Raw genomic sequence first — 27,050 nt, 5'->3', positions numbered from 1 at the left:
TGACCTCTGGTGACCAACATAATGAAATATTTTGCATAAACCTTCTTGATTTAGATAGAGGGTACATAGACAGACATTATGAGTGGTATATTGTTAAGATTGACCCATCCAGAGCGTCAATTTAGTTTCCCCTACCCCCAAATTTTGGTCTTCAAAATATAGCGGTAGGGTGATGTTTGAGAGGTGAAAACTACCAGAAAGCTGCCAATTCCACACTGCTATCACCTCAATTCCTCATCTGTAGGTCCTAAACTATCAAAAAAACATAGTGAGGCTTTGCCACCAGAGATGGTACCGATGGGTCAAATTTTCAGGTTTGGCCCATGGACTAACAAGGTCGAGGTTTGTAGAAGAGGTAGAACACTGAATGGATCAGGACGCAACAGAACAAAAGGAACAGTGGAGAGAGTGGGAGATGCCACCACTTTTAAAGTGTGTTGCGATATCCAAATTTTAGTAATGGTGATTCTACAAAGTATCGATCACCTAAAGTCTAATACTGAAAACAAAACGAAAATGTTTACTAAAAATTGAAATCACATTGACCCAGTTCATTATTTTCAATCCAGTTTGCTGAAAATATCTAGGGTATGTGAGGAGTTCCAAAAGTTCTACCAATAGATTACTCACAATAAATCAAGCGAAGCCTATAAAATTATAACGGGTTATTTGTATAAAAGTAAGAAATACATTTTAATATTTTGCTATGTATTAAAAGAGGAGTATTGGAAAAATATACGAAATAATGATGTGTTTTGGACTTTTGTGAACATTTTATTCATCGACCCTTTTTAAACACCAAACTGTGGCTTTTCTTTTTTTATCTACAAAATCGAGGCTCGTGTCAGATCGAACACATAAAACACATGAAAAACATAAACAGAAACACACATGAAACATGATAAAGGGAGCGGGAGACAAGAGGGGGAGAGAGAGGGTAGCACATCAACAGTAGGGAACAGGGACATTGGGGCTGGGGGTGGAGTACACGGTATCAACAAGATGGACACTACAACGACTTCCAGGAAAGAAAACGGAATTTGAAGGAGGTGGATTTGGGGTGTATTAACGGGGGTAGAAAAGATCAAGGTTTTGGATGGGGGAAGATAATAGATGGTGGTGATCAGCTGTTTTGAAGACGTGGAGGGAGGAGTGGGATTGACGAAAACGTGGGAATTTGTTCCAGAGGTGGGGAAAAAGAGGAATGAAAGAGTGAAGGTGAGCAGAGAGTCTTGATTTTGGCAGTTTCACCCGAAGAGGGTTGCTGAGAGATCTTGTGCATCCTGCAGGAATATTTAGGGGACAGAGCACAGACAGAGCAGGGGGAGCAAGGCCAGAGGCTTCTGCACAAATATCTTAACTTGTCCTTTCCTACCTTCTTATAGTAAGGATTGAATGTAATGTTTTTTTACTTCCAGGAAAAGCTGAAGAAGCTTGTGTGGTCATCCAAAGCTTTCCAGAACAACCAGGAGGAAATGACTACCATATGGGAGGCATGTGAAGATCGGATATTCTCCTTGGAGGATCATGAGCGACAACTTGGACTTGGTTCAGAGGTGTGTATGAAGGTGCTTTAACTGTTAAGGAAAACAAGGGTGTGTGCTTTGAAAATGGAACAGTAGAAGGGAGTTCCAAAGGTTGCTTCATAAAGAGAGAAGGCACGTAGATAGGAGTTGGATGTGTTGGAGTGAGGGGCAGCAAGGAGATGCGCAGTAGCAGATCAGAGGTCGTAAGTTGAGGGTGATTATGGCAGATGGGTAATGGGGAGGCAGCAGAGTAGAGGATGTTGGAAGTTTGAGTCAGTATTTTCTCGGGTATGTGCTGGTTTCTGATTTATGTATATGGAGCCATTGACAGGTGAAGAGGAAAGGCAGGGATGTATTGAAGTGGATAGTTGTGGACTGTTCTTGCAAAGGCATTTTCACTTGAATATACAGACTTGGCATTTAATATGGAATATTTTTTTGTGGGGGTGAACTTACTTTTCAAGATGTCTTAGAACCAAAAGTTCATTGGAATTATGTTGAAATTATTCTAGATTTTGTTAATGTCACCTTTAAAAGAAACAAAAACCACATTTGACATTTCGAAACAAATAAATTGATCCTTGAAAGTGATGTAAACTGATATCGAACTCAATTCACGGACAGTACTGTGTTAAACGTCTGTACGTTTTCCAGAAGTATCTCTTTATTTTGCACATTAGCCAAATTTTTTTTGAAAAAAAACAAAAGTTAAATTACGACTGGGATTACGGACAGTAAAATTACAGTTCAGTACTTCGTGTAACCCCCACGAGCATTCAGGAGAGCACATACACGTTGAGGCATGCTGTTCACGAGATTTGCCACGGTTTGGACAGGAATCGCTTGCCATGCAGTGACAATATCCTGCTGCAATTCATGCACAGAGGTCGGCTGCTGGTCCAAGTGGTCGATTTGACGCGTTAATTCTGCCCACAAGTTCTCTATCGGATTCATATCCGGGGACATGGCAGGCCACTCCATATGGTCTACACCACGGTCAGCAAGAAAGTGTTGGATCATGCGAGCACGATGAGGCCGTGCCTTGTCATCTTGGAAGACAAGGTTTCCTCAAAAGGCTGCACGAGCAAATGGAAGCAATGTTTCTTCCAGAATGGCCCTGTACTTGAACTGGTTCAGGTTTCCATTCAGAACAACCAGGTCAGTTTTGCCCCCTGCATGAAAAGCAGCCCAAACGGTCACCCCACCACCTCCAGCTTGGACTCTTGGAACTATACGATCTTTGTTGTAGGCTTCATGCACTTGCCTGCGCACTCGGACGCGGCCATCTTGACGATAGACCAGAAATCGAGATCGTCGCTGAAGATCACGTGATTCCAGTGTCCTGACTGCCATTGACGGTGCTCTCTGGCCCACTGCAATCGGCACTGGCGGTGTTGTCTGGTCAGGCGTGGCTTTCTCAGGGGACGCCTGGCACGATAGCCTGCTTGAGCCAGTCGTTGGTTGACTAGCCTTCTGGATACAGGCACATTTGTCAGTTGCTGCCACTAAGCCCTAAGCCGATTCGCTGACTTAGTACGGCCATTGCGGACTAACCGGTGCAGCTGGTGATCATCCCTCCTGTGGTTCTGCGGGGACGTCCTGGCCTCGGTATTGGAGTAGGGACACCCCTCTGAGCATTTCGTTTCAGGATCTTTGACACCTGACCTTGAGTGATGCCATACTGCCGAGCAATAGCACGCTCATTCATGCCGTAATTTCGTAAAGCCACCACTCCATGACAAACAGCATTGTTGAGTTGACGGACCATCTCCAGAGGAAGCGGCAATAACTTTTGGAGACGTGCAGCAGTTGTTTTCCACTAATACAGAACGCAACAACCCTTGTATACCCGACTGTGAAGCCAATCGTCAAATGCACCTGTCCGTACATTTTGCCACGCCACCTGTGATATAATCCTGTTGTTGACTTCTTGCTGCGACAGACAATCAGTGACATGGTTCTTTTAACAAATAAATCACCAAAGTAAAATAGAAACTCACCAGATTGATATACTGAGTGAAGAAAGTAAACCCAAGCCAAGAAAAAAAAAGTTTTTCCGAGTGCGCAGACAAATTCCATATTAAATGCCAAGTCTGTAGCTGGGTTTGAGGGAGAGCAATGGTGAAATGATTACAGTAATTGAGAGGTGAGGTGACAAGTGCATGAAGGAGTGGAGTAGGAATTGATTAAGGTAATTGAGGAAGTGGGAAGGAAATGGGTGAGAAGGTGGGTGGAGGTCCATGCAAGTGAAATAAAAACGGATAAATAGCTTGCCAAGACAGATTGATATCAGGATAGGGCATGTTGTAATGAAATGAGAAAGGATCTGAAAGTATGGCTGAGAACTAATGAATGAAAATACTGTTTACTGTAATTATTCTTCAACCTGGTGGCTTATAATACAACAACACAACAACAGGCATTTTAAGGCCATTTTCCCTGCAAGAGCGGGGGTTAGCTTTGCGGTCCCCATGACAATCTTCTCCATTTTGCCCTATTTTCTGCATCTCCCCTTGTTAACCCCCTTGCCCGAATTTCTTCTTCGACCATCTTTAGCCAAGTCTTTCTCGGTCTTCCCCGTTCTTTACTTCCTTCTACATTCATTTCTATCACTCTTCTCAACCAGTCACTTTCATCCTTACTCAACACATGACCAAACCATCTCTAACTGTTTCTCTTCACAGCATCCATCACAGGCTCGATTCCCATCATCTTTCGCAATTCATCATTTGTCTTCCTCCCTCTCAACGATACTCCACACATCCACCGAACCATTCGCATTTCCACCCTTTCCAGCCTTCGTTGCTGCTCTACGTTCATTACCCATGTCTCGCTCCGATAAATCATAACACTTCTCACACACGCAGCATACACCTTTCCCTTCACCTTCAACAACACTCCCCTACTCTTCAGCATGCCACTCAGTTCCCGAAACTTCTTCCATGCACATCTCACTCGAGCAACCGTTGCCGAGTCTGATCCACCTTCTCCATTCAGCATGTTTCCGAGGTAACAAAATGTTTTCCCACCTTCCAGCTTCATGCCGTCTCCAAGATCCAACTCAACATTTCCTCCATCTGCAGCTCCCTCTATGCACACCTTACACTTGAATGTAGCTGCCACACTGGTTAATGACCCTCTCAAACCACTACATTTTTGATGAACCCACTCAGCGCACATTGTACATTGAATGGAATTCACTCCGACACCCTTCCTGCACACAGCACACGGCCACTTCCCAGTTCTTTCCACCTCACCACATGCTTTACCACTTGCCATCACCTTCGTTTTTCCGATATTCACCTTCAGACCTTTTGTCTCCATACATTCCTTCCACTTGTTCATTTTCTCCTTCAGTCCATCCATACTTTCTGCAATCAACACCAGATCATCTGCAAACAACAACTCTCACGGTAAACCCTCATTTACGTTTTGAGCCAGCACCTCCATCACAGCTACAAATAGTAGTGGACTTAGTACCGACCCCTGATGCACTCCCACCTTCACCTCAAACTCACCACTGTTCCCGTCCTTCGTCCTTACAGCTGTGCGTGCTCTTTTGTACATTGCCATCACTACTCTGATCAACCATTCCTCCACTCCTAACTTCCTCAATCCCCATGTCACTACTTCACGTGGAACGCTATCGAATGCTTTCTCCAGATCTAAAAACCCAAGAAACAACTTCTTCCTCTTCTCCATGTACCTCTCCTGCAACTGCCTCACAATAAAAAGCGCGTCTGTCGTTCCTCTTCCTGGCATAAATCCAAACTGCATTTCGTCAATCTTCACTTTCTTCCTTATCCTCCTCTCCAACACCCTTTCCAATACCTTCATTCCATGCTCCAATATCTTTATCGCTCGATACGAGCCACAGTCCAGAGGGTCACCTTTCCCCTTGTATAGAGGGACGAGGGTACTCGGTTCCCAATCCACTGGAATGCGGCCTTCTTTCACCACCAGATTGCAGATCTCTGTCATTCTCTTCACACCCCAATTTCCTGCTGTCTTCAACATATCTCCCACAACTCCCGTCGGCCCTCCCGCTTTTCTACTCTTCATTGCTTTTATCGCATCCTCAACTTCCTTCTCGGTTAGCTTCTCTGCCGGTCCTAATACTGGGTTACTCTCTATGTTGCCATCCCATTAATTCTCTGCATTCAACAGTATTTCCATATATCTCTTCCATCTTCCTTTAATTCCATCTGGGTCCACAACGATTTGTCCCACTTCATCCTTCAAGCAACTCACCCCCATCACATCACACCTCTCTTTCGCTATCTGCTTTGCAATCCTGAATACCGCTCTCTGACCCTCTTCCAAATCCAAGCGTTCTCCCAACATTTTCCTACATGCCTCCTGCGCCTTTGCTACCTCTTTCTTTGCAGCCTTCTTGGCTGCCTTATAACTTTCATGCTCTGCCTTTTCTGCCCCCATACCCTTCGCCTTCTGCCACTCCTTGAACTTCTTCCTCTTCTCGTCAATCTTCTTTCCAACTTCATCATCCCACCACCATGTTTCCGAGTGCCTCGGTGGTCCTTTTATCCATCCACATACCTCACCAACGGCTCCCAACAGACTATCTTTCATTGACATCCAACAACTTTCAAGCTCAACCACATCATCCTCTACCATACTCAGCCTCTCTTTTAATGCCTCCCTCACTGTCACCTCTTTCAACCTCCACACCTCCATTCTCGGTTGGTACTTCACCCGCCGAGCTCTTCTCGCACCTTTCACCCTTATGTCGCAGACAACCAAGTGGTGCTGTGAAACAGCCTCCTCCCCCGGGATCACCTTTGTTTCCCGGAGGTGCCCCCTATCTCGCCTACGCACCAGCAGGTAGTCAACGGTTGTCGTCGACCCACCTGACGTGTATGTAACAAGCTTATTATCCTCTTTCTGGAACTGAGTATTACAAATCAACAAATCAGCTCCATCAGCAAACTCCAAAATCCTTTCACCTTCTCCATTTCTCACACCATATCCCTAACCCCCATGAACTCCCTCAAAACCGTCCATACTCCTTCCCACATGTCCATTTTGGTCTCCTCCGACCACAACAACTTCCTCATCTTTCACGTTTTCCATCAGCTCCTCTATCGCACACCAGAACTTGTCCTTCTCTTCATCGCTCCGACCAACCTGCGGAGCATATCCCGAGATGACGTTCACCAAGAGCTTTCCAATCATCATTTTCACCATCAACAACCTTTCACTCACTCAAGTCACACTCACCACACTGTCTACAAACTCCTCAGAAAACAGGGCACCAACACCATTCATGCCTTCTGGGCACCCTTGCCACAAAAACTTGTATTTCTGTCCCTGCCTACCCTTCACCATTCTCACACCACTTCCTTTCCATCTCGTCTCCTGCACACAACATATGTCCACTCTTCTTCTGACCAATACTTCCACCACGTCTCCTGATCTCCCTGTCATTGTCCCGACATTCCATGTCCCAAACCTCAGAAAGCGATCTCCATGACGTCAGACGTTTCGTCGTCATAAATGGAGTGATTTCCACCCTTGATTCGATCGGGTTCCCCCCCTTGAATTTTGACGAGAGGGAGTGGGGTCCCCCACGGGGTACTTCGGGCTGTACCCTGCCCATATGTAGTTGTAATTGTCATGGTTCTCTTTTGGAAGCAATGTTTTTTTATGGCCGGGTGCCCTTCCTGACGCCAACCCTTTTAGTCGCCTCTTACGATACGCAGGGATACGGTGTGCCTATTCTAAACCGGGGTACACACCGGTATGGGGGCTTATAATGTGAACAAGTGTTCATAATATTAATCACGTTTCACGGAAATTGACGAAGAGGCGACTAAAAGGGTTGGTGTCAGGAAGTGCATCCGGCCATAAAACATTGCCTCAAAAAGGGAACCGTGACAATTACATATGAGCAGGGTACAGCCCGAAATACCCTGTGGGGGTCCTCCCCCCCTCTCGTCAAAAATCACGGTGGGAAACCCGATCGAAGCAAGGGAGGAAACAACTCCATTTATGACGACGAAACGTCTGATGCCCCACGTGGAGATCAGTTTCTGAAGTTTGGGACATGGAATGTAGGGACAATGACAGGGAGATCGGGAGAAGTGGTGGAAGTTTTGTTTAGAAGAAGAGTGGACATATATTGTGTGCAGGAGACGAGATGGAAGGGAAGTGGTGTGAGAATTAAAACCCTCCCATCGACTTTCTCAACAATCCTCTCCAAGAAGTTCTGTCGCTCAAGCTTTTGGGTCTCACTATCTGCCATGATCTTTCTTGGGAAAACCACATTTCCAAGCTGGCCTCCAAAGCCAGTCGCCGACTGGGCATCCTCCGTCGTGCGAAGTCCTTCCTTGGCACACCTGAGCTCCTCAACACATGCAAGGCTTTCATCCGCAGCTCAATGGAATACTGTTTCCCCCTCTGGGCCGGTGCTCTTGCCTCACACCTAGCTCGGCTTCACGCTGTTGAAACCAAAGCATTCAGAATCATTGGAATCTCCTGTGATGAAGCTAACTCCGAGGGCCTTTTACTCACTCACCACAGGCAGGTTTGTGGTCTTTCTGTCTTCTAACGACTCCTCTCCGGGCTTGCTCCCCCAGCTCTCTCTGTACTCTGTCCCCCAAATAATCCTTCAGGTCGCACAAGATCTGCCAGCAACCCTCTTATGGTTAAACTGCCAAAATCTAGGCTCTCTGCTCACCCTCACTGTTTCATTCCCCTTTTCTCCCGCCTCTGGAACAAACTCCCCCACTCCCTTCAATCCCACTCCTCTCTCCATGTCTTTAAAACAGCTGTTCACCACCATCTCTTATCTTCCCCCATCCAAAACCTTGATCTTTTCTACCCCCACTAATTCACCCCAGATCTACCTTTTTGAAATTTCAACTTCTTTCCTGGAAGTCCTTGCAGTGTCCATATGGTTTATACCTTTCCCACCTCCCCCCAAGCCCTCTCCCTCCCACAGTTCTCTCGATGTCCTTGCTCTCAAATGTTGTGTTTGTGTCCTTCCCCCTCTCGCCCCATCTTGGCTACCGCTCCCCTTATTTTGTGTTTTATGTGTCGGTTTGACTTTTTGTGATTAATGTTAGCTCTTTCACGAGCGTCGATCTTGTATACAAAAAAAAATAAAAAAATGGTGAAGAGACAAGGACAAGGACAGGGACAGAAATACAAGTTTGTGTGGCAAGGATGCCCAGAAGGCATGAATGGTGTTGGTGTCCTGTTTTCTGAGGAGTTTGTAGACAGTGTGGTGAGTGTGACTAGAGTGAGTGAAAGGTTGATGATGGTGAAAATGATGATTGGAAATCTCTTGGTGAACGACATCTCGGGATAAGCTCTGCAGGTTGGTCGGAGCGATGAAGAGAAGGACAAGTTCTGGTGTGCGATAGAGAAGCTGATGGAAAACGTGAAAGATGAGAAAGTTGTTGTGGTAGGCGGAGACCTAAATGGATATGTGGGAAGGAGTATAGACGGTTTTGAGGTATTCCATGGGGGTTACGGATATGGTGTGAGGAATGGAGAAGGTGAAATGATTTTGGAGTTTGCTGATGTCGCTGATTTGTTGATTTGTCATATTCAGGTCCAGAATGCGGATAATAAGCTTGTTACATACACGTCAGGTGGGTCGAGGACAACCGTTGTCTACCTGATGGTGTGTCGGCGAGATCGGGGGAACTACGGGACACATAGGTGATCCTGGGGGAGGAGGCTGTTTCACAGCACCACTTGGTTGTCTGCGACATAAGGATGAAAGGTGTGAGGAGAGTTCGGCGGGTGAAGTACCAACCTAGAATGAAGGTGTGGAGGTTGAAAGAGGTGACAGTGAGGGAGGCATTAAAAGAGAGGCTGAGTATGATGGAGGATGATGTGGTTGAGCTTGAAAGTGGTTGGATGTCAATGAAAGATAGTCTGTTGAGAGCCGTTGGTGAGGTACGTGGATTGACAAAAGGACCACCGAGGCACTCGGAAACATGGTGGTCGGATTATGAAGTTGGAAAGAGGATTGACGAGAAGAGGAAGAAATTCAAGGAGTGGCAGAAGGCAAAGGGCACGGGGGCAGAAGAGGTAGCGCATGAAAGTTATAAGGCAGCCAAGAAGGCTGCAAAGAAAGAGGTAGCAAAGGCGCAGGAGGCATGTAGGAAAATGTTCAGAGATCTCTAGGATTCGGAAGAGGGTCAGAGAGCGGTATTCAGGATTGCAAAGCAGATATCGAAAGAGAGGTGTGATGTGATGGGGGTGAGTTGCTTGAAGGATGAAGTGGGACAAATCGTTGTGGACCCAGATGGAATTAAAGGAAGATGGAAGAGACATATGGAAATGCTGTTGAATGCAGAGAATGAATGGGACGGCAACATGGATAGTAACCCAGTTTTAGGTATCGTTGAGAGAGAGGAAGACAAATGATGAATTGTGAAAGAAGATGGGGATAGAGCCTGTGATGGATGCTGTGAAGAGAAACAGGTTGAGATGGTTTGGTCATGTGTTGAGGAAGTATGAAAGTGACTGGATGAGAAGAGTGATGGGGAAGACCGAGAAAGACTTGGCTAAAGGTGGTATAAGAAGAAATGCCGGCAAGGGGGTTAACAAGGGGAGATCTAGAAAATAGGGTAAATTGGAGAAGAATGTCACGGGGCCCACAAGGCTAACCGCCGCTCTAGCAGGGAAAATGGCCTTTAAATGTCTGTTGTTGTTTGTTGTATGGAAATTGATAGCATATTTGAGCAGCTTATTATTGATGAAAGTCACCAGAAGTCAGACACGACTTGACGAAACTAGATAAGTACATAATAATTATAACTAACATATGTCTGGAAAGTCGTCGGCTGCCTGTTTTGATGACCTGGCTCAAACAGTGATTGGCTGGTAAAGTGTCCCTTGAGATGCTCGTTAATTTTTGTCTCAACTGTTTCACAGATATGATAGAGATTGTTGCGATCGACATCGAACAAGTTAATCCTGCAAGTTGTCAACTTGCCTGGGTTTGTGCAGTTGGCAACGCCAAGGGAGGAGCAATGTTAAATCGCATTCCGCAAACCATCTGTACACAATGTCGGAACGGTTGATGAGTGCATTATCTTGTTTAAAGACCAGCGCTGTGAGGATACACATGTGGCATTTCTGAACGGATCCAATCTCTAATGATGCTTAAATGTTCTAAAGCACTCATTCAGACCTCAAGAGGAAAGTGCTCATGGTGTACTGGAAGAGCATTGGAATCTTCACTCAACTACAGACTGCTCAGCCTTTTCCCCCCTTTTTAGCATGGTAATGGCATCTATGATTGCTGCAGACCTCACTAATTATTTATTGTACAACTCTGTAATGTGGTCATCACACCTGGTGTTGGCTTAGCGGTTCGGGTGCCGGCTTGGGATCCTAGGGTCCTGGGTTCGAATCCCGGTCGATCGCTGAATTAACGCCAGGGGGGTTGACTCAGCCTGTCATCCTTCCGAGGTCGGCAAATTGAGTACCAGCTTGCTGGGATGAATGATCCCGGTGTGTACCCCGGTTTAGAATAGGTGCACCGTATCCCTGCACATCATAAGAGGCGACTAAGGGTTGGCGTCAGGAAGGGCATCCGGCCATAAAAACATTGCCTCAAACAGGGAACCATGATTGTCATGGGGCCCGCAAGGCTAACCCCCGCTCTAGTGGGGAAAATGGCCTTAAAACGATCATTCATTCATTATCATTCTGTAATGGAAGGAAGGGCATCCGGCCGTAAAACATTGCTTCAAAAAGGGGACCGAAAAACAACAACAACCACGGTCCCCGAAAAAGGCCAACCCCCGCTTGCGGGGAAAAATGGCCTCTAAAGGTGTTTTTTTTTTTTTTTTTAATGTGGTCATCACTTTGGCGTCTGTCCTGGCTATTCTTCCATGGATGGATATGTTGGTGCTATTAATCCAGGAATTTATGCATGCACTGAATCTCAAATCGGAGGTCAGAGCCATCTCTTTTGATATCTCTTGAGCTTTTGATACGGTCTGGCACATAGCCTTCTTTTGCAAGCTGTCTGCTAATTGGATTCATGGGGGCCTTCCTTCAATGGTTTTTTTTTTCTCCAGATTTTCTCTGCAAGTGGTAACAATGGGTTGTCTTGCTGGGATTTTGTCTGAAGATTTCCATCTTGAGGTTGGTGTCCCAAAAGTAATCTTATTAGCACTGACGAAAATGCTGGTCTACATCAATGACCCCTCCATTTCCTTGGATAATCTGCTTTTCATTGCTTTGGATGACTCCACCCTGTGCAGAAAAGTACACCAAACTTTTGAGAGGTAAACTTCTGCAGCATCAATCTCTGGAGATCTCAGAAAAAAATATTTGGTGATGTACCTGGCACGTGTTGCCGGTGTGTACCCCGGTTTAGAATAGGTACACCGTATCCCTGCGTGTCGTAAGAGGCGACTAAAAGGGATGGCGTCAGGAAGGGCATCCGGCCATAAAAACATTGCCTCAAAAAGAGATCCAAGACAATTACAACAACATATGGGCAGGGTACAGCCCGAAGTACCCCGTGGGGGACCCCACTCCCTCTCGTCAAAACTCAAGGTGGGGAACCCGATTGAAGCAATGGTGGAAATCACTCCATTTATGACGATGAAACGTCTGATGCCCGACGTGGAGATCGGTTTCTGAGGTTTGGGACATGGAATGTAGGGACAATGACAGGGAGATCAGGGGAAGTGGTGGAAATATTGGTCAGAAGAAGAGTGGACATATGTTGTGTGCAGGAGACGAGATGGAAGGGAAGTGGTGTGAGAATGGTGAAGGGTAGGCAGGGACAGAAATACAAGTTTGTTTGGCAAGGGTGCCTCGAAGGCGTGAATGGTGTTGGTGTCCTGTTTTCTGAGGAGTTTGTAGACAGTGTGGTGAGTGTGACTAGAGTGAGTGAAAGGTTGATGATGGTGAAAATGATGATTGGAAAGCTCTTGGTGAACGTCATCTCGGGATATGCTCCTCGGGTTGGTCGGAGCGATGAAGAGAAGGACAAGTTCTGGTGTGCAATAGAGAAGCTGATGGAAAACGTGAAAGATGAGGAAGTTGTTGTGGTAAGAGGAGACCTAAATGGACATGTGGGAAGGAGTATGGACGGTTTTGAGGGAGTTCATGGGGGTTAGGGATATGGTGTGAGAAATGGAGAAGGTGAAAGGATTTTGGAGTTTGCTGATGGAGCTGATTTGTTGATTTGTAATACTCAGTTCCAGAAAGAGGATAATAAGCTTGTTACATACACGTCAGGTGGGTCGACGACAACCGTTGACTACCTGCTGGTGCGTAGGCGAGATAGGGGGCACCTCCGGGACACAAAGGTGATCCCGGGGGAGGAGGCTGTTTCACAGCACCACTTGGTTGTCTGCGACATAAGGGTGAAAGGTGCGAGGAGAGCTCGGCGGGTGAAGTACCAACCGAGAATGAAGGTGTGGTGGTTGAAAGAGGTGACAGTGAGGGAGGCATTAAAAGAGAGGCTGAGTATGGGAGAGGACGATTTGGTTGAGCTTGAAAGTGGTTGGATGTCAATGAAAGATAGTCTGTTGGGAGCCGTTGGTGAGGTATGTGGATGGACAAAAGGACCACCGAGGCACTCGGAAACATGGTGGTGGGATGATGAAGTTGGAAAGAAGATTGACAAGAAGAGGAAGAAGTTCAAGGAGTGGCAGAAGGCGAAGGGTATGGGTGCAGAAAAGACAGCGCATGAAAGTTATAAGGCAGCCAAGAAGGCTGCAAAGAAAGAGGTAGCAAAGGCGCAAGAGGCATGTCGGAAAATGTTCGGAGAACGCTTGGATTTGGAAGAGGGTCAGAGAGCGATATTCAGGATTGCAAAGCAGATAGCGAAAGAGAGGTGTGATGTGATGGGGGTGAGTTGCTTGAAGGATGAAGTGGGACAAATCGTTGTGGACCCAGATGGAATTAAAGGAAGATGGAAGAGATATATGGAAATACTGTTGAATGCAGAGAATGAATGGGATGGCAACATAGAGAGTAACCCAGTTTTAGGACCGGCAGAGAAGATAACCGAGAAGGAAGTTGAGGAAGCAATAAAAGCAATGAAGAGTAGAAAAGCGGGATGGCCGACTGGAGTTGTGGGAGATATGTTGAAGGCAGCGGGAAATTGGGGTGTGAAGAGAATGACAGAGATCTGCAATCTGGTGGTGAAAGAAGGCCGCATTCCAGTGGATTAGGAACTGAGTACCCTCGTCCCTCTATACAAGGGGAAAGGTGACCCTCTGGACTGTGGCTCGTTTCGAGCGACAAAGTTATTGGAGCATGGAATGAAGGTATTGGAAAGGGTGTTGGAGAGGAGGATAAATAAGAAAGTGAAGATCGACGAAATGCAGTTTGGATTTATGCCAGGAAGAGGAACGACAAACGCGCTTTTTATTGTGAGGTAGTTGCAGGAGAAGTACATGGAGAAGAGGAAGAAGTTGTTTCTTGGGTTTGTTTATCTGGAGAAAGCATTCGATCGGGTTCCTCGTGAAGTAGTGACATGGGCATTGAGGAAGCTAGGAGTGGAGGAATGGTTGATCATAGTAGTGATGGCAATGTACAAAAGAGCGCGCACAGCTGTAAGGACGAAGGACGGGAACAGTGGTGAGTTTGAGGTGAAGGTGGGAGTGCATCAGGGGTCGGTACTAAGTCCACTACTATTTGTAGCTGTGATGGAGGTGCTGGCTCGGAACGTAAAGGAGGGTTTACCATGGGAGTTGTTGTATGCAGATGATCTGGTGTTGATTGCAGAAAGTATGGAAGGACTGAAGGAGAAGATGAACAAGTGGAAGGAATGTATGGAGACAAAAGGTCTGAAGGCGAATATTGGAAAAACGAAGGTGATGCCAAGTGGTAAAACATGTGGTGAGGTGGAAAGAACTGGGAAGTGGCCGTGTGCTGTGTGCAGGAAGGGTGTCGGAGTGAATTCCATTCAATGTACAATGTGCGCTGAGTGAGTTCATCAAAAATGTAGTGGTTTGAGAGGGTCATTAACCAGTGTGGCAGCTACATTCAAGTGTAAGGTGTGCACAAAGGGAGCTGCAGATGGAGGAAATGTTGAGTTGGATCTTGGAGACAGCATGAAGCTGGAAGGTGTGAAAACATTTTGTTACCTAGGAGACATGCTGAATGGAGAAGGTGGATCAGACTCGGCAACGGTTGCTGGAGTGAGATGTGCATGGAAGAAGTTTCGGGAACTGGCGTGCTGACGAGGAGGGGAGTGTCGTTGAAGCTGAAGGGAATGGTGTATGTTGCATGTGTGAGAAGTGTTATGATTTATGGGAGCAAGACATGGGTATATATAAATATATAATAATAACCACCTTTAGAGGCCATTTTCCCCCGCAAAGCGGGGGTTGGCCTTTTTCGGGAACCGTGGTTGTTGTTGTTTTTGTTGGTCCCCTTTTTGAAGCAATGTTTTACGGCCGGATGCCCTTCCTGACGCCAACCCTTTTTGCCCCCTTTAACGACAAACAGGGAATTACCAGTGAACTGGTACTCAATTAGCCGACCTCGGAAGGATGAACAGGCTGAGTCAACCTCCCTGGTGTTAATTCAGCGATCGACCGGGATTCGAACCCAGGATCCTAGGATCCTAAGCTGGCACCCTAGCCGCTAGCCCAACACCAGGGATCAAATCGCCCAACATGGGTAATGAACGTAAAGCAGCAACGAAGGCTGGAAAGGGTGGAAATGCGAATCGTTCGGTGGATGTGTGGAGTATCGTTGAGAGAGAGGAAGACAAATGATGAATTGCGAAAGATGATGGGAATAGAGCCTGTGATGGATGCTGTAAAGAGAAACAGTTTGAGATGGTTTGGTCATGTGTTGAGGAAGGATGAAAGTGACTGGTTGAGAAAAGTGATGGAAATGAATGCAGAAGGAAGTAGAGGATGGTGAAGACCGAGAAAGACTTGGCTCAAGATGGTCGAAGAAGAAATGCGGGCAAGGGGGTTAACAAGGGGAGATGCAGAAAATAGGGCAAAATGGAGAAGATTGTCATGGGGACCGCAAGGCTGACCCCCGCTCTTGCAGAGAAAATGGCCTTAAAATGCTGTTGTTGTTGTTGTTGTTGTTGTTGTTGTTGTTGTACCTGGCACGTGTCTTTAAACGCAAGGAGAGCCCATGCTCTCACTTTCTGACCATCTGCAAGTATCCGGTTTTGAACACTCTCCTCCCCCCAAGCCCACCAGGCTACTTCTCTGGCCTACCCTTGGAAGAGGTGCCCTGTCTGATTGCTGTCTTCCACCACCTCTTTTCTGGTCTTGTACCCTCTGCCCTTTCTTTGCTCTGGTGCCCCTCCCTCGCACAATCCTCAGATTTCTGCAGGCACATGATTTCTGCCAATCACCCACTTTTGGTGAAACTACCAAAATGTGGGTTCACTACTCACCACATATTTGTTCCTCTTTTATGTCGCCTATGGAACCGACTTCCACATCCTCTTCAATCTCATTCTTCTCTCCAGGTCTTCTAGATAGCAGTACACCACCATCTCAGATCATCCCCCATCCAAAACCATTCTCTTTTTTTTCTACCCTCGTTACCCACCTCCCCCCACCCCACATCGCAATCTCTCCTCACAAATTTCCAGTTTTCCCTCCTGAGTTTCCTTCGGTATCCATATTGTCTTCCCCATGCATTCTCTCCAGCATCCCATTCCTCCCCACAACTATTGCTTGTTCACCTCCCTCTGTCTCGGCCTTTGGCTCTGCTTTTGGTGTCCCCTCCTTTCTCTGCTGTTCCTTTTGTCCTGTTGCGTCCTGATCCTTTCAGTGCACCAGTACAGGCTCTCCCACGAACCTCAACTGTGTATATAAAAAGAAAAAACAAAAACGACAACAAAACTAGAACGGCACTCGGTGGAGTGAATACCTAACCTCCGCCAGGTTGAACAGTTTTGTATCCCACTGATTTGCCGGATCTGGATTCGAACCTGAACCAAAATCTAATCAGCTTGTTCCTGTCTCCTAACCAGCTCATCCACCAAGTTTAGTCATAACTCGTCCATAACTTTTAAAAATATGTTTATGTTACATATCGCGTTTCGCCCGATATCTCAATGGTGAAGTATCACTTGAAAATTAAATAATTCTCACATATGAATCCATATTCAGATCTTTACCAAAATCGAAATGATTCGGTTTTGTCAAACATCCAACCTCTCCACCAAGTTTTGTCCAAATCCATCCATTACTTTTTTGAGGTACCCTGCTATGTATTGTTTTTGACCCTATCTCAAATGATGATAGGGTGTGCGCTGAGTGGGTTCATCGAACCACGGTGAAGGTGAAGAAATGATGATAGGGTGTGCGCTGAGTGGGTTCATCGAACCACGGTGAAGGTGAAGAATCACTTTAAAATTTATACTAGCCGGATCCAAATCCGGATCTTCACCAAAATCTAAACATTTCATCCTGTCACATGCACTACCTCTCCAAAATTCGTCTAATTTCGTCTGAATCCATGTACAACTTTTTGAGATATCTTGTTCACAGACAAACAAACAAACAAACAGGCAGACGTGTGAAAAAATAACCTCCATCCACCTTCGGTCGCGGAGGTAAAAATGCTTGCAGTGACAATTATCCTTGGTGACCATACCCCTTAAATTTGGCATTACGCACTATCCTTCCTCCAATAAACACCCTGGGCATTACTTTTTTTTCAACCATCTCCTATGAAGGCAGAGGTGTTTATTTATCTAGTTCTATATTGGAGGAAGTATGGTACTTTATTCATCTTGGGTTGCTCTTATAACATGACTTACTGTGTGGCTTGCTGTATTTGTTTCTACTGTTATTTTTCTTCAAATGTTGTTCGATCTTCAGACATATCTTTGAATCGCTTTTTGGCTCTTTGGATTAGTGCTGGGCCCATAGCTTTATGTTTGCATTAACATTATTTATGTTTGCATTTTTGTCTTCAGGGTGATTCCAAATAATGTAAGAGAAATAGGTAAATCGATGATGTTCATGCATTTTTTTTTATTCCCTTATCTTAAGTTTCTTCCTTTCTCTTTTGCCTTTTCTCTCCCATTCTTTTTCTTTCTATTTTCCTATACATTTTTTCACTCTTTCTTCCTCTCCTTTTCTCTCTAATGTTCTTATCTTAAAATACCGTGGTATTTTAGCATGACATTTGAGTGTAACATGGTTGGAAGTTGTGCAGGAGGAAAGACTATTTGCAACAATTAACCTGATCGTCGATGTGCAGGTAACCATGATGGTCCAGCAGAGGGCGTGCTTTGTTTGGACAATGGGTTGTGCTGCTCGATTCTATGCATGTCTTTCTCGTTCAGGGTATCAGCACGTACTTCTCTGGAAACTGCACAGCGGAAGATTCCAAGCTGGCACAGCGCTTCCTCGATGAAAAGGTGAGGCTTAGTTAGGCAGTTAAGAGGAAGCATCGTTCATTTTTTCAGGAAAGCACCAAATTTGGCACAGATGTAGTATGGACCTATACAATTGTTTTCTTGAGGGGCGCCCAAAAATTCAGAAAATTCAAAAAATCCCCAAAAATGTCCTGGATGCCGTGAAAAGGGGGAGAAAACGGGTATTGATTCGAACTGTAGATTCTGATATTGTGGTCTTGGCAATAGCACACTACTTTACCTCCCAGTCACATGGTGTGGAGGAACTCTGGATTGCCATCGGCACTGGTAAAAGCTACCGCTACCTTGCCATCCATAAAATTGCCACCGGCCTTGGCCGCAGGAAGTCCGAATCTTTGCCATTATTTCATGCCTTCACTGGCTGCGACAGTCATTTTTTGCCCAAATTGGGAAAAAGACAGCCTGGAAGGCTTGGGAGCCATACCCCAGTATGACGCAGACCTTTCATGCTTTCGCTTATAGGCCATCTGTGGACGCTATTACTATGGAACTACAGAGCATAGAAAGATGTGTTGCCATCCTCTATGACCGGACTACCGAGATAAAGACAGTGAATGACATGCGCCGACACTTGTTCACGAAGAAGGCAAGAACAATTGATCACATTCCCCCAACAGCAGACGCCTTCGAACAACGCCTAAAACGTGCATGTTTTCAGGCTGGACACGTATGGAGTCAGGCACTTGTGCCCTACCCAGAACTTCCATCACCAGCTGATTGGGGCTGGATGAAAACAGGGACTTCTTGGACACCAATTTGGACCACAATACCACTGATACAGGAGGCATGTTCAGAGCTTACAAGCTGCCATTGTATGTCGGCCTGTAAAGGCAACTGTAAGTGCTCCAGGGCAAATCTGCCCTGCACATCACTGTGTGACTGCGATGGACAGTGCTTGTAGTACTACGTGTCTGTGCGAGAGCCTCCACCTTTCAAGTGCCCACAATATTTTAAGTTAAAACTGCAACTGTGTGTAACTTTGATTAATTAATACCATTCCATTGTTATGAGAGACCAATAAAACAATGTGTATCACTTGGAATTGAAATTTTACCTGAAATACTATGAGAGATTTAAGGAAAATGGAAACACCATGGCGGCCATCTTGAAATTAGAGATGATGGATGCCAATCTTTATGCAATTGATCCCATTGGATTCAGAGACCATGAAAACATGGGGTAAGACACTGGAACTGTGGTGTTATCGCTCATAGTATAGAAGTTATTGAGGGAAATAGGTCACAAAGGGCGGTCATGTTGAAATTCAATATGGCGGCCACCAGGGGTTCTGAATTTTTGGGCGCCCCTCAGGAAAACAATTGTATAGGTCCATACTACATCTGTGCCAAATTTGGTGCTTTCCTGAAAAAATGAACGATACGTCCTATTTTTCGGTCTTAACTGCCTAAGTAGCTGTGTTAGAATTGCAATGAAAGCATATTGATTGCAGGTATATGCACGTGTAATCGCACAGTGTAATCACACAGTGTGATGCAGTGCTCGTTTGAGTCCATTTTGAGACTATACTTTATTTGTTTGTGAAACTCGTGCTTTCTTATAAACCATGTGGATTGTTGTGTCGCTGGATCTCATAATATTGCATTATTGCATTCTTCAATTTATATTGTCCTAGCAGGTAGATTGGCAGTTTGATTGTGTGTTTAATTAGTGCCATCATGACTCTGCTTGCTCACTCTGTAATCTCTACGAAAACTCAATTGGGAACAAGTTTGGGCCTTGCTGCCAGGAAATTACACTTATGTCTTATAAAATATACTTGTATGGTTGGATAAACAAGTGTACTTATGGCTCTTTTATACAGTACAAATTGATTGGATTTGGTCACAATTAGTATTCAATTTCATTCCAGCACCAATAGTCATACCAAGTCCTATTTCTGGCTTCTGATTGGAGAAAAATGATGGCAGGGAATAATAGCATGTAGTGGGAATTGAAGGGCCCCTGAAAAGGATTACCTTGGGAAAATGTATTATTCATATTGCAATAAATATGGTGGTACTGGCAAGTGAATACAGCAGAATTGGCAGTATCCTACAGTGTGCAGTCATATTTTGCCGTGCAAAAAGGAAAAAATGCAAATGAAATGCATCGAGTTTTGTGCGACCGTCATTGTAGATACCCAAGTCTGTATTCATAATCACTGGATAGTGCATCCCGAGGGAAGTTCAAGTGTATTCCTCATTGCCACCAGGGGTGGAATGAGTTGTTTCTTGTATTTTTTTTACCTTTTTCACTCAAATATTCCAGCTTTCACATGAACTTATCTCACTTCTTGCCATCGGCATCCTTGCCGGGCCCAGTTTCCGACCAGCAGTAGAGCATTTTATAAAAGGGAAACGAAAGGATTATGTCTCGTCTTGCGATCCATCAAAGTCCAAAATGTATTGTCATGTGCTTTGGGTCTGCGGCCAGCCACAAGGCACGCACAGTCAGATGATCATGTCCAGAAAGGCAACAACCGCACCTTGAGTTGCGGGGCTGGTTGCTGCCCTGATTCCACGTGGTTGGAGTAAACAGGCCCCCCAAGAGCCACACACCTACCGACCATCCTGTGGCTGCTTGCTTCGGCATGCCAATCAATCTGCCAAGCTCCTGTTCATTTAGTTATCACATATGAAGCATTGCCACATAATACAAGTTCAAATCCCTGTATAATGTGTGGATATTATAATCGTTTGATGGTTTGAAAATAGTCCTCAATAAGTGTAATTGCTGGTGGTTGATTTGGCCTCTGATTGATGTGGGATGCACATGCACGTATTTGAGTATATTTTCCTTTCTCATAATTATGATTAGACGACCTTGATAATTCTATGCTTGATAAATTATTCCAAGTTGTTTTTTAGTTTTGTCATTTATTCAAAACATACCTTTGTTTTAAACTTGTGCTAATCATTCTATTTGGGTATAATCGTACATATATTGTAGGGGACACATTGTACTTTATAGTGGGGGACACATTGTGACCTACACATTGTGGTCACTTTATAGTGGGGGACACATTGGGCTTTTGACGGAGTCGTGACTTTATAACGAAAGTACGGTTTGCATTCAAATTTGTCGAGTGATAATGCAACAAATTACGGATATCGCCAAATTACCGAGTGAAGCACTGTCACAAGCAATCACAAACTGGCATCAAATAATAAATAACATTTATGAGCCGATAATTCTTTATTTATATGCACATTTACATTGAAGTTATTTGTGAAATTTTGGGTTAAAATACTCGCGTTATAGTTCATGCTAACCAAATACATAATACAGTTAAAATAATTGAAGGATTAAGAGTAATAACTCCCGGATGAGCCGAGTATATTTTACATGCATATTATGATACTGACGCGAGGATTTTTTTTTTTTTTTTTTTTTTTTTTTTTTTTGTATACAATATCGAGGCTCGTGAAAGAGCGAACATTAATCACACAGAAAGACAAACCGACACATAAAACATATAACATAGGGAGCGGTAGACAAGATGGGGAGAGAGGGGGAAGGACACAAACACAACATTTGAGAGCAGGGACCGAGAGACATGGAGACATCGAGAGATCTGAGAGAGGGCGAGGGCTTTGGGGGGGGGGGGGGGGGGCGTGGGAAGGGGGCAGTGGGAGAGGTATAAAACATATGGACACTGCCAGGACTTCCAGGAAAGAAGTTGGAATTTCAAACAAGGTGGATCTGGGGTGAATTAGCGGGGGTAGAAAAGATCAAGGTTTTGGATGGGGGAAGATAAGAGATGGTGGTGAACAGCTGTTTTAAAGACCTGGAGGGAGGAGTGGGATTGAAGGGAGTGAGGGAGTTTGTTCCAGAGGCGGGAGAAAAGAGGAATGAAAGAGTGAAGGTGAGCGGAGAGCCGAGATTTCGGCAGTTTAACCATCAGAGGGTTGCTGGCAGATCTTGTGCGACCTGTAGGAATATTTGGGGGACAGAGCACAGAGAGAGCTGGGGGTGCAAGGCCGGAGAGGAGTCGGTAGAAGACAGAAAGACCACCTACCTGCCTGCGGTGAGTGAGTGAAAGGCCCTCAGAGATAGCTTCATCGCGGGAGATTCCAATAATTCTGAAAGCTTTGGTTTCAACAGCGTGAAGCCGAGCTAGGTGTGAGGCAGGAGCACCGGCCCATAGGGGAGAACAGTATTCCATTGAGCTGCGGATGAAAGCCTTGTATGTGGTGAGGAGCTCAGGTGTGCCGAGGAAGGACTTCGCACGACGGAGGATGCCCAGTCGGCGACTGGCTTTGGAGGCCAGCTTGGAAATGTGGTTTTCCCAAGAAAGATCATGGCAGATAGTGAGACCCAAAATCTTGAGCGACAGAACTTCTTGGAGAGGATTGTTGAGAAAGTAGATGGGAGGGTTGTCCAGTCGATCTTTTCGGAGAGACATAGTAAGAGTGTGAGATTTGTCAGGATTGAAAGACATGTTCCACTTGTTTGACCAGTCTGTGATTTTGTCCAGGTCTTCAGAGAGTGAGGAGGCAGCAGACTGCCGATCTGAGGGAAGAGGAATGGAGCGGCAGAGAGTGGAGTCATCAGCAAAGAGATAGAGAGGATTTTCGAGAGAGTCAGAGAGATCATTGATGAAGACCAGAAAAAGCACGGGGCCCAGAACACTGCCTTGGGGAACTCCAGCCTGAACAGGAAGAGGAGATGAGAGAAACCCATTCAGGGCCACACGTTGACGACGACTAGAGAGGAAGTCCGCCAGCCATGCGTGGAGATTTCCATGGATACCAAAGGAGGAGAGTTTGGTGAGCAGAGCGGGGTGCCAGACCGTGTCGAAGGCACGTGATATGTCGAGGGAGACAGCTCTAATTTCCTGTTTGGCATTGAGGACCTCCATCCATTGTTGAGACAGCAGAAGCAGCATGTCCAGAGTAGAGTGACCTGGTCTGAAACCAAATTGATGATCAGAGATCAAGCCATTGGAGAAGAGGAAAGATTTCATATCAGAAGCAATGATGGATTCCATGACTTTGCTGATAATTGGGAGAAGGCTGATTGGTCTGTAGTTGCTAGGATCTGTTTTTGCACCTTTTTTGTGCAAAGCGGTGATGTTGGCTGATTTCCAAGCAGATGGCAGTTGACCTTGAGCAAAAGAGAGGGTGAAGAGAACAGAGAGAGGGTGAGATAGAGCAGCAGAGCAGGATTTTAGGACCCGTGGGCTGATGCCGTCGGGTCCAGTTGCAGAATCAGAGTCGAGGGTTGACAGAAACTTTTCCACCTTGTCAGGAGGAAAGGACACGGAGTCCAGGAGCAGCAGGGTACGACTGGGTATGGTGGGTACAGAGAGGGATGGGTTTGGGACACAAGATTTAGAGGCAAACACAGAGTTGAGGCATTCAGCTTTTTCACGTGCGGAGTCAGCTGTGTAGCCGTTTGAGGTAAGGGAGGGGATGGAGGGGGAACAAACACCAGAAACGGATTTGACCAGACGCCACCAGGATTTGGAAGAGGGAGACAGATAAGAGAGTTCGGTCTTGAGAACGGAGAGATATTGTTTCCTGGCTCTCCTGAGGGTGGACACACACTTGTTTCGGGCTTTGTGAAAGGAAATGAGATTTCCTTCCGTTGGATTTGCTTTCCAGGAGACGAAGGCAAGTTGTTTCTGGGCAACAGCCTCACCACAAGATTCCGTGTACCATGGACGGGAGGAAGGGTATGACAACTGAAGACGAGATGGGATAAATCTGTGCATGAGAGAGAGCAATTTACTTTGGAAGAATTCCCAGGATGAGTTGATGTCAGAGGTGGTAGAGATGGGAGACCAGTCCAGATGATTGATGGCTGCTTGAAGACCGTGCCAGTTGGCCTGAGTGAAATGCCAGACTCGTCGACGCTGAGCAGGCTCCCTGAGGATGGTCAGAGAGATGTCCACTTTAACAAGGACATGATCAGATGTTCCGATCGGAGCAGAAGAAGAGCAGCAGACATTTTCAGGGAAGTTAGTCATAACCAAGTCCAGAAGAGAAGATGTTCCGTTGACTGAGATCCGGGTCGGGAAATTGACAGATTGTGTCAGTCCCAGTGAGTCGCAGAAGTCCTTTGCTGAGGAGCCATGGCTGGTGAGAGAGGTACCCACACCCAGCCAACTGGCATGATGACAGTTGAAATCACCACATATGAGGAAGAGAGAGTTGGGATGAGTAGATAGAAGTTGGTCCATATCATCAGACAGCGAGATGTAGATGGAGTCATCACTGTTTGGTGGACGGTACAACACACATATGAACAAGAGGTGGGAGCGAAGGGGAAGCCGTAGCCAGAGGTATTCCTGGGGGTGAGGTGGAGAGAGTGCAGTGCAGGGCGAGTGAGGAAGAGAGTTTTTGATAAAGATAGCAACCCCGCCTCCAGGACGAGGCTCAGGTCTATCATACCGGAGGAGGGAGTAGCCCGGGAGAGATACTATGGAATCAGAGACATCATAAAGGAGGAAAGTTTCTGTTAAGCAGATCACGTCTGGTTTGACAGAAGCAACCTGTATGGAGAGATCGGTTAAGTTTGAACGAAGGCCCCGGATGTTTGAGGTCCATACCGTTAATGAAGAGGAAGGGGGAGCATCAGATACAGAACAGGGGGGAGGAGGGGTAGGGTAAGATGTGGAAGAGGTGGAAGAGGTAGGGAGAGCTGTTGAAGGTGTGTCAGAGATTTCAGAATAGCTCGGAGAAAGGGAAGGATGGGGCGGACAAAAGGTTTGATGGTGATTGGGTGAGCCACAATGAGGTGTTATTTGAGGAGGGGGAAGAGCGAGGCAGAAGGTTGGGGGAGATGGAGGTGAGAGTTTGAAGGGGGAAGAAGCGGGGAGGACGCTTTGAGGAGGGGGAGTGAGCGGGGGGAAATTGAGAAGCAATGAGGGTGGGGAGATTTGAAGGGGAGGGGTGAGGGGGGAGTTTGGGAGGGAAGGGACAAGGGGAGGGATTTGAAAGGGATGGGATATGGGGGAGATTTGGAGGGGAGGGGTGAGGCAGGAGTCTAGGAGGGGAGGGGCGAGGGGGCGTCTTGGCGGGGAGGGGTGAGGGGGTAGTTTAGGAGGGAGGGGGCAAGGGGAGAGATTTGAAAGGGATGGGTGATGGGGAAGATTTGGAGGGGAGGGGTGATGGGGAAGATTTGGAGGGGAGGGGTTATGGGGAAGATTTGGAGGGGAGGGGTGAGATTGGATTTTTGAAAGTGTACGATTTATGGGAAACGAACATTTATTGCAAAATGAGTTTCTTGTGACCTTCGAGTTAAAAATACGTTTAAGGACGCTGGATGGAGGATGGAGTGCAGGAGAGTTTAGGGAATGTAGAACAAAGGCACTATAGGAGATGGATATTTTTTTTGGGATGAATTGATTTGGTGAGCAAGTCGAAAGCAGCCTTTTAAAGAAGAAGAAGAAAAAGGTGTTATAAAATATGACGGAATACATAACTTGAGGGGAAAGTGTAAACATTGAAGGTTAATGAGTGAAAACTATCTGGGGAAATGGGGGAGAAACACGTGGTCGAAGAACGAACGAACGAATAAGAATGAATAAACGAATGAGAACAGAGAAGGAAATGTTTTTTTTTTTTTTGTTTTTTTTTGAGTTGAGATTTACACAAGGAAGTAGGCTATGGGTGAAAAGACTGGGAATACAGAGAACGAAAGTTATTGGATCACAAACGACGGACCACTGAGAGAAAAACAAAGCCTCAAGGTTGTACAGTGCACACTGTACAAGGCCTTGCTCGCGACACGGCAAACAGACGATCAATTTATGAAAGATAAACACATCAACCTTTGCGATGATCAAAGGTTGCTCGCAACACAATGATATTAAGCTTTTAATGTAGTGATCTGGGATTTTCTGACATTTAATGGGTAATTAGTTGAAGCTAAAATGCATGGACACTTGATTTAACTCGTGGTTTAACTTGTAAAATTTCTTTCGAGCGTGTGGCATCTTACCAATCTGCTGTTCCTCTCTTTCAGGAAATAAGTGCCTATAATACCCGCCTTTTCAAGGTCGTGGCCCCTGACCACTCGGTGCAGTACGAGGTTAGACTTGCCTCTGTGGTCACTCAAGGTCAGTGTGAATAACTCTCTAATTAATGCCTTATACGAACTAATGAGACATTATTTTCTTTTTTTGGTTGAATGCGATTCGTTGTCTGTCTTTAAAGGTCCATGTCTCTAACTATTTATTTGTATCACGTTGGTAATAATTCTGAGTTTTTTTGACTGAGTTGTTATTCAAAAGCATTGTACAAGAGGAGTTGAAGTTTTGATCGAGGCTTTTATTACCCTGCGCTCGCGAAGCGAAATGCGGGGTTAAGCATTCAGTTGTGTGCTGTGTGCCGTACGTGTGCTGTGTGCCATACGTGTCTGCATTTTAAAAATTCATTTTCTCGGCAACTGTTGGTCCGATTGACACGAAAGTTTACCATAGAAGCACCTCCGCCTGTAGATTTTTTTTATTCAAAATTATGACGTCATAGGTCACGTGGTACGGACGCCATCTTGGAAAAACGTTACACCTCTATATCTCCCAAACCACTTGATGGAAAAAATTGAAACATGGCTCATTGTCAAGTACTCACCATGGGGAATAAGATATGTTGATGGTGATGTCATCGGTGCCTTAATTATGATGTCATAATTCGACAAGTACAACGCTTGATCTGATCAGTATGAATAAAACAAACATTCATCTGCAACTGTTAGACCGATGGACACAAAATTTTCAGAATATGTGCGGCTCCTGTAGAATATTGTAATGATAATCTTGACGTCATAGGTCATGTGGTACAGGCGCCATCTTGTAAAAACCGAAAAATGTTGCACCTCTATATCTCCAAAACCGCTGCATGGAAAAAAATTGAAACATGGCTCATTGTAAAGAACTCCATATGGGGAATAGGTGTTGTTCACGATGACGTCATTTGTGCCAAAATTATGATGTCATAATTCGACAGGGACAATGCTTAATCTGATCAGTTTGAAATGGATTGAGTGTGATCTATGCAACAATTATATTAGAGAATATAAATTTATGATGTCATCGCTCACGTGGTCTGGCAGCCATATTGGATCAAAGGAAAAAAATGTTAAAAAAAGAAGAGTTGGCTCGCAACAATTTGACTGCGCAGGGTAAGTATTCAATGAAT

The 27,050-nt window shown here is 45.5% G+C and overlaps 1 protein-coding gene across 2 annotated transcripts in view; it reads left to right on the top strand.

The window, feature by feature from the left end:
• Positions 1-27,050, top strand: part of DPP3 (dipeptidyl peptidase 3) — a 264,499-nt gene that overhangs the window by 30,125 nt on the left and 207,324 nt on the right. For both annotated transcript variants that reach the window (XM_068129393.2, XM_068129392.2), the window contains exons 4-6: positions 1,419-1,556; positions 17,812-17,886; positions 25,876-25,969. In XM_068129393.2, the coding sequence (XP_067985494.2) occupies positions 1,419-1,556; positions 17,812-17,886; positions 25,876-25,969 (307 nt within the window). The remainder of the gene's footprint in view (positions 1-1,418; positions 1,557-17,811; positions 17,887-25,875; positions 25,970-27,050) is intronic.

This window comes from Myxine glutinosa, chromosome 9 (assembly GCF_964187855.1).
Source record: "Myxine glutinosa chromosome 9, kmMyxGlut1.1, whole genome shotgun sequence".
In the NCBI taxonomy this organism is placed as follows: domain Eukaryota; kingdom Metazoa; phylum Chordata; class Myxini; order Myxiniformes; family Myxinidae; genus Myxine; species Myxine glutinosa.
The sequence above is the reverse complement of the archived record's forward strand: the minus strand, read 5'-3'. Positions and strand labels throughout refer to the sequence as shown.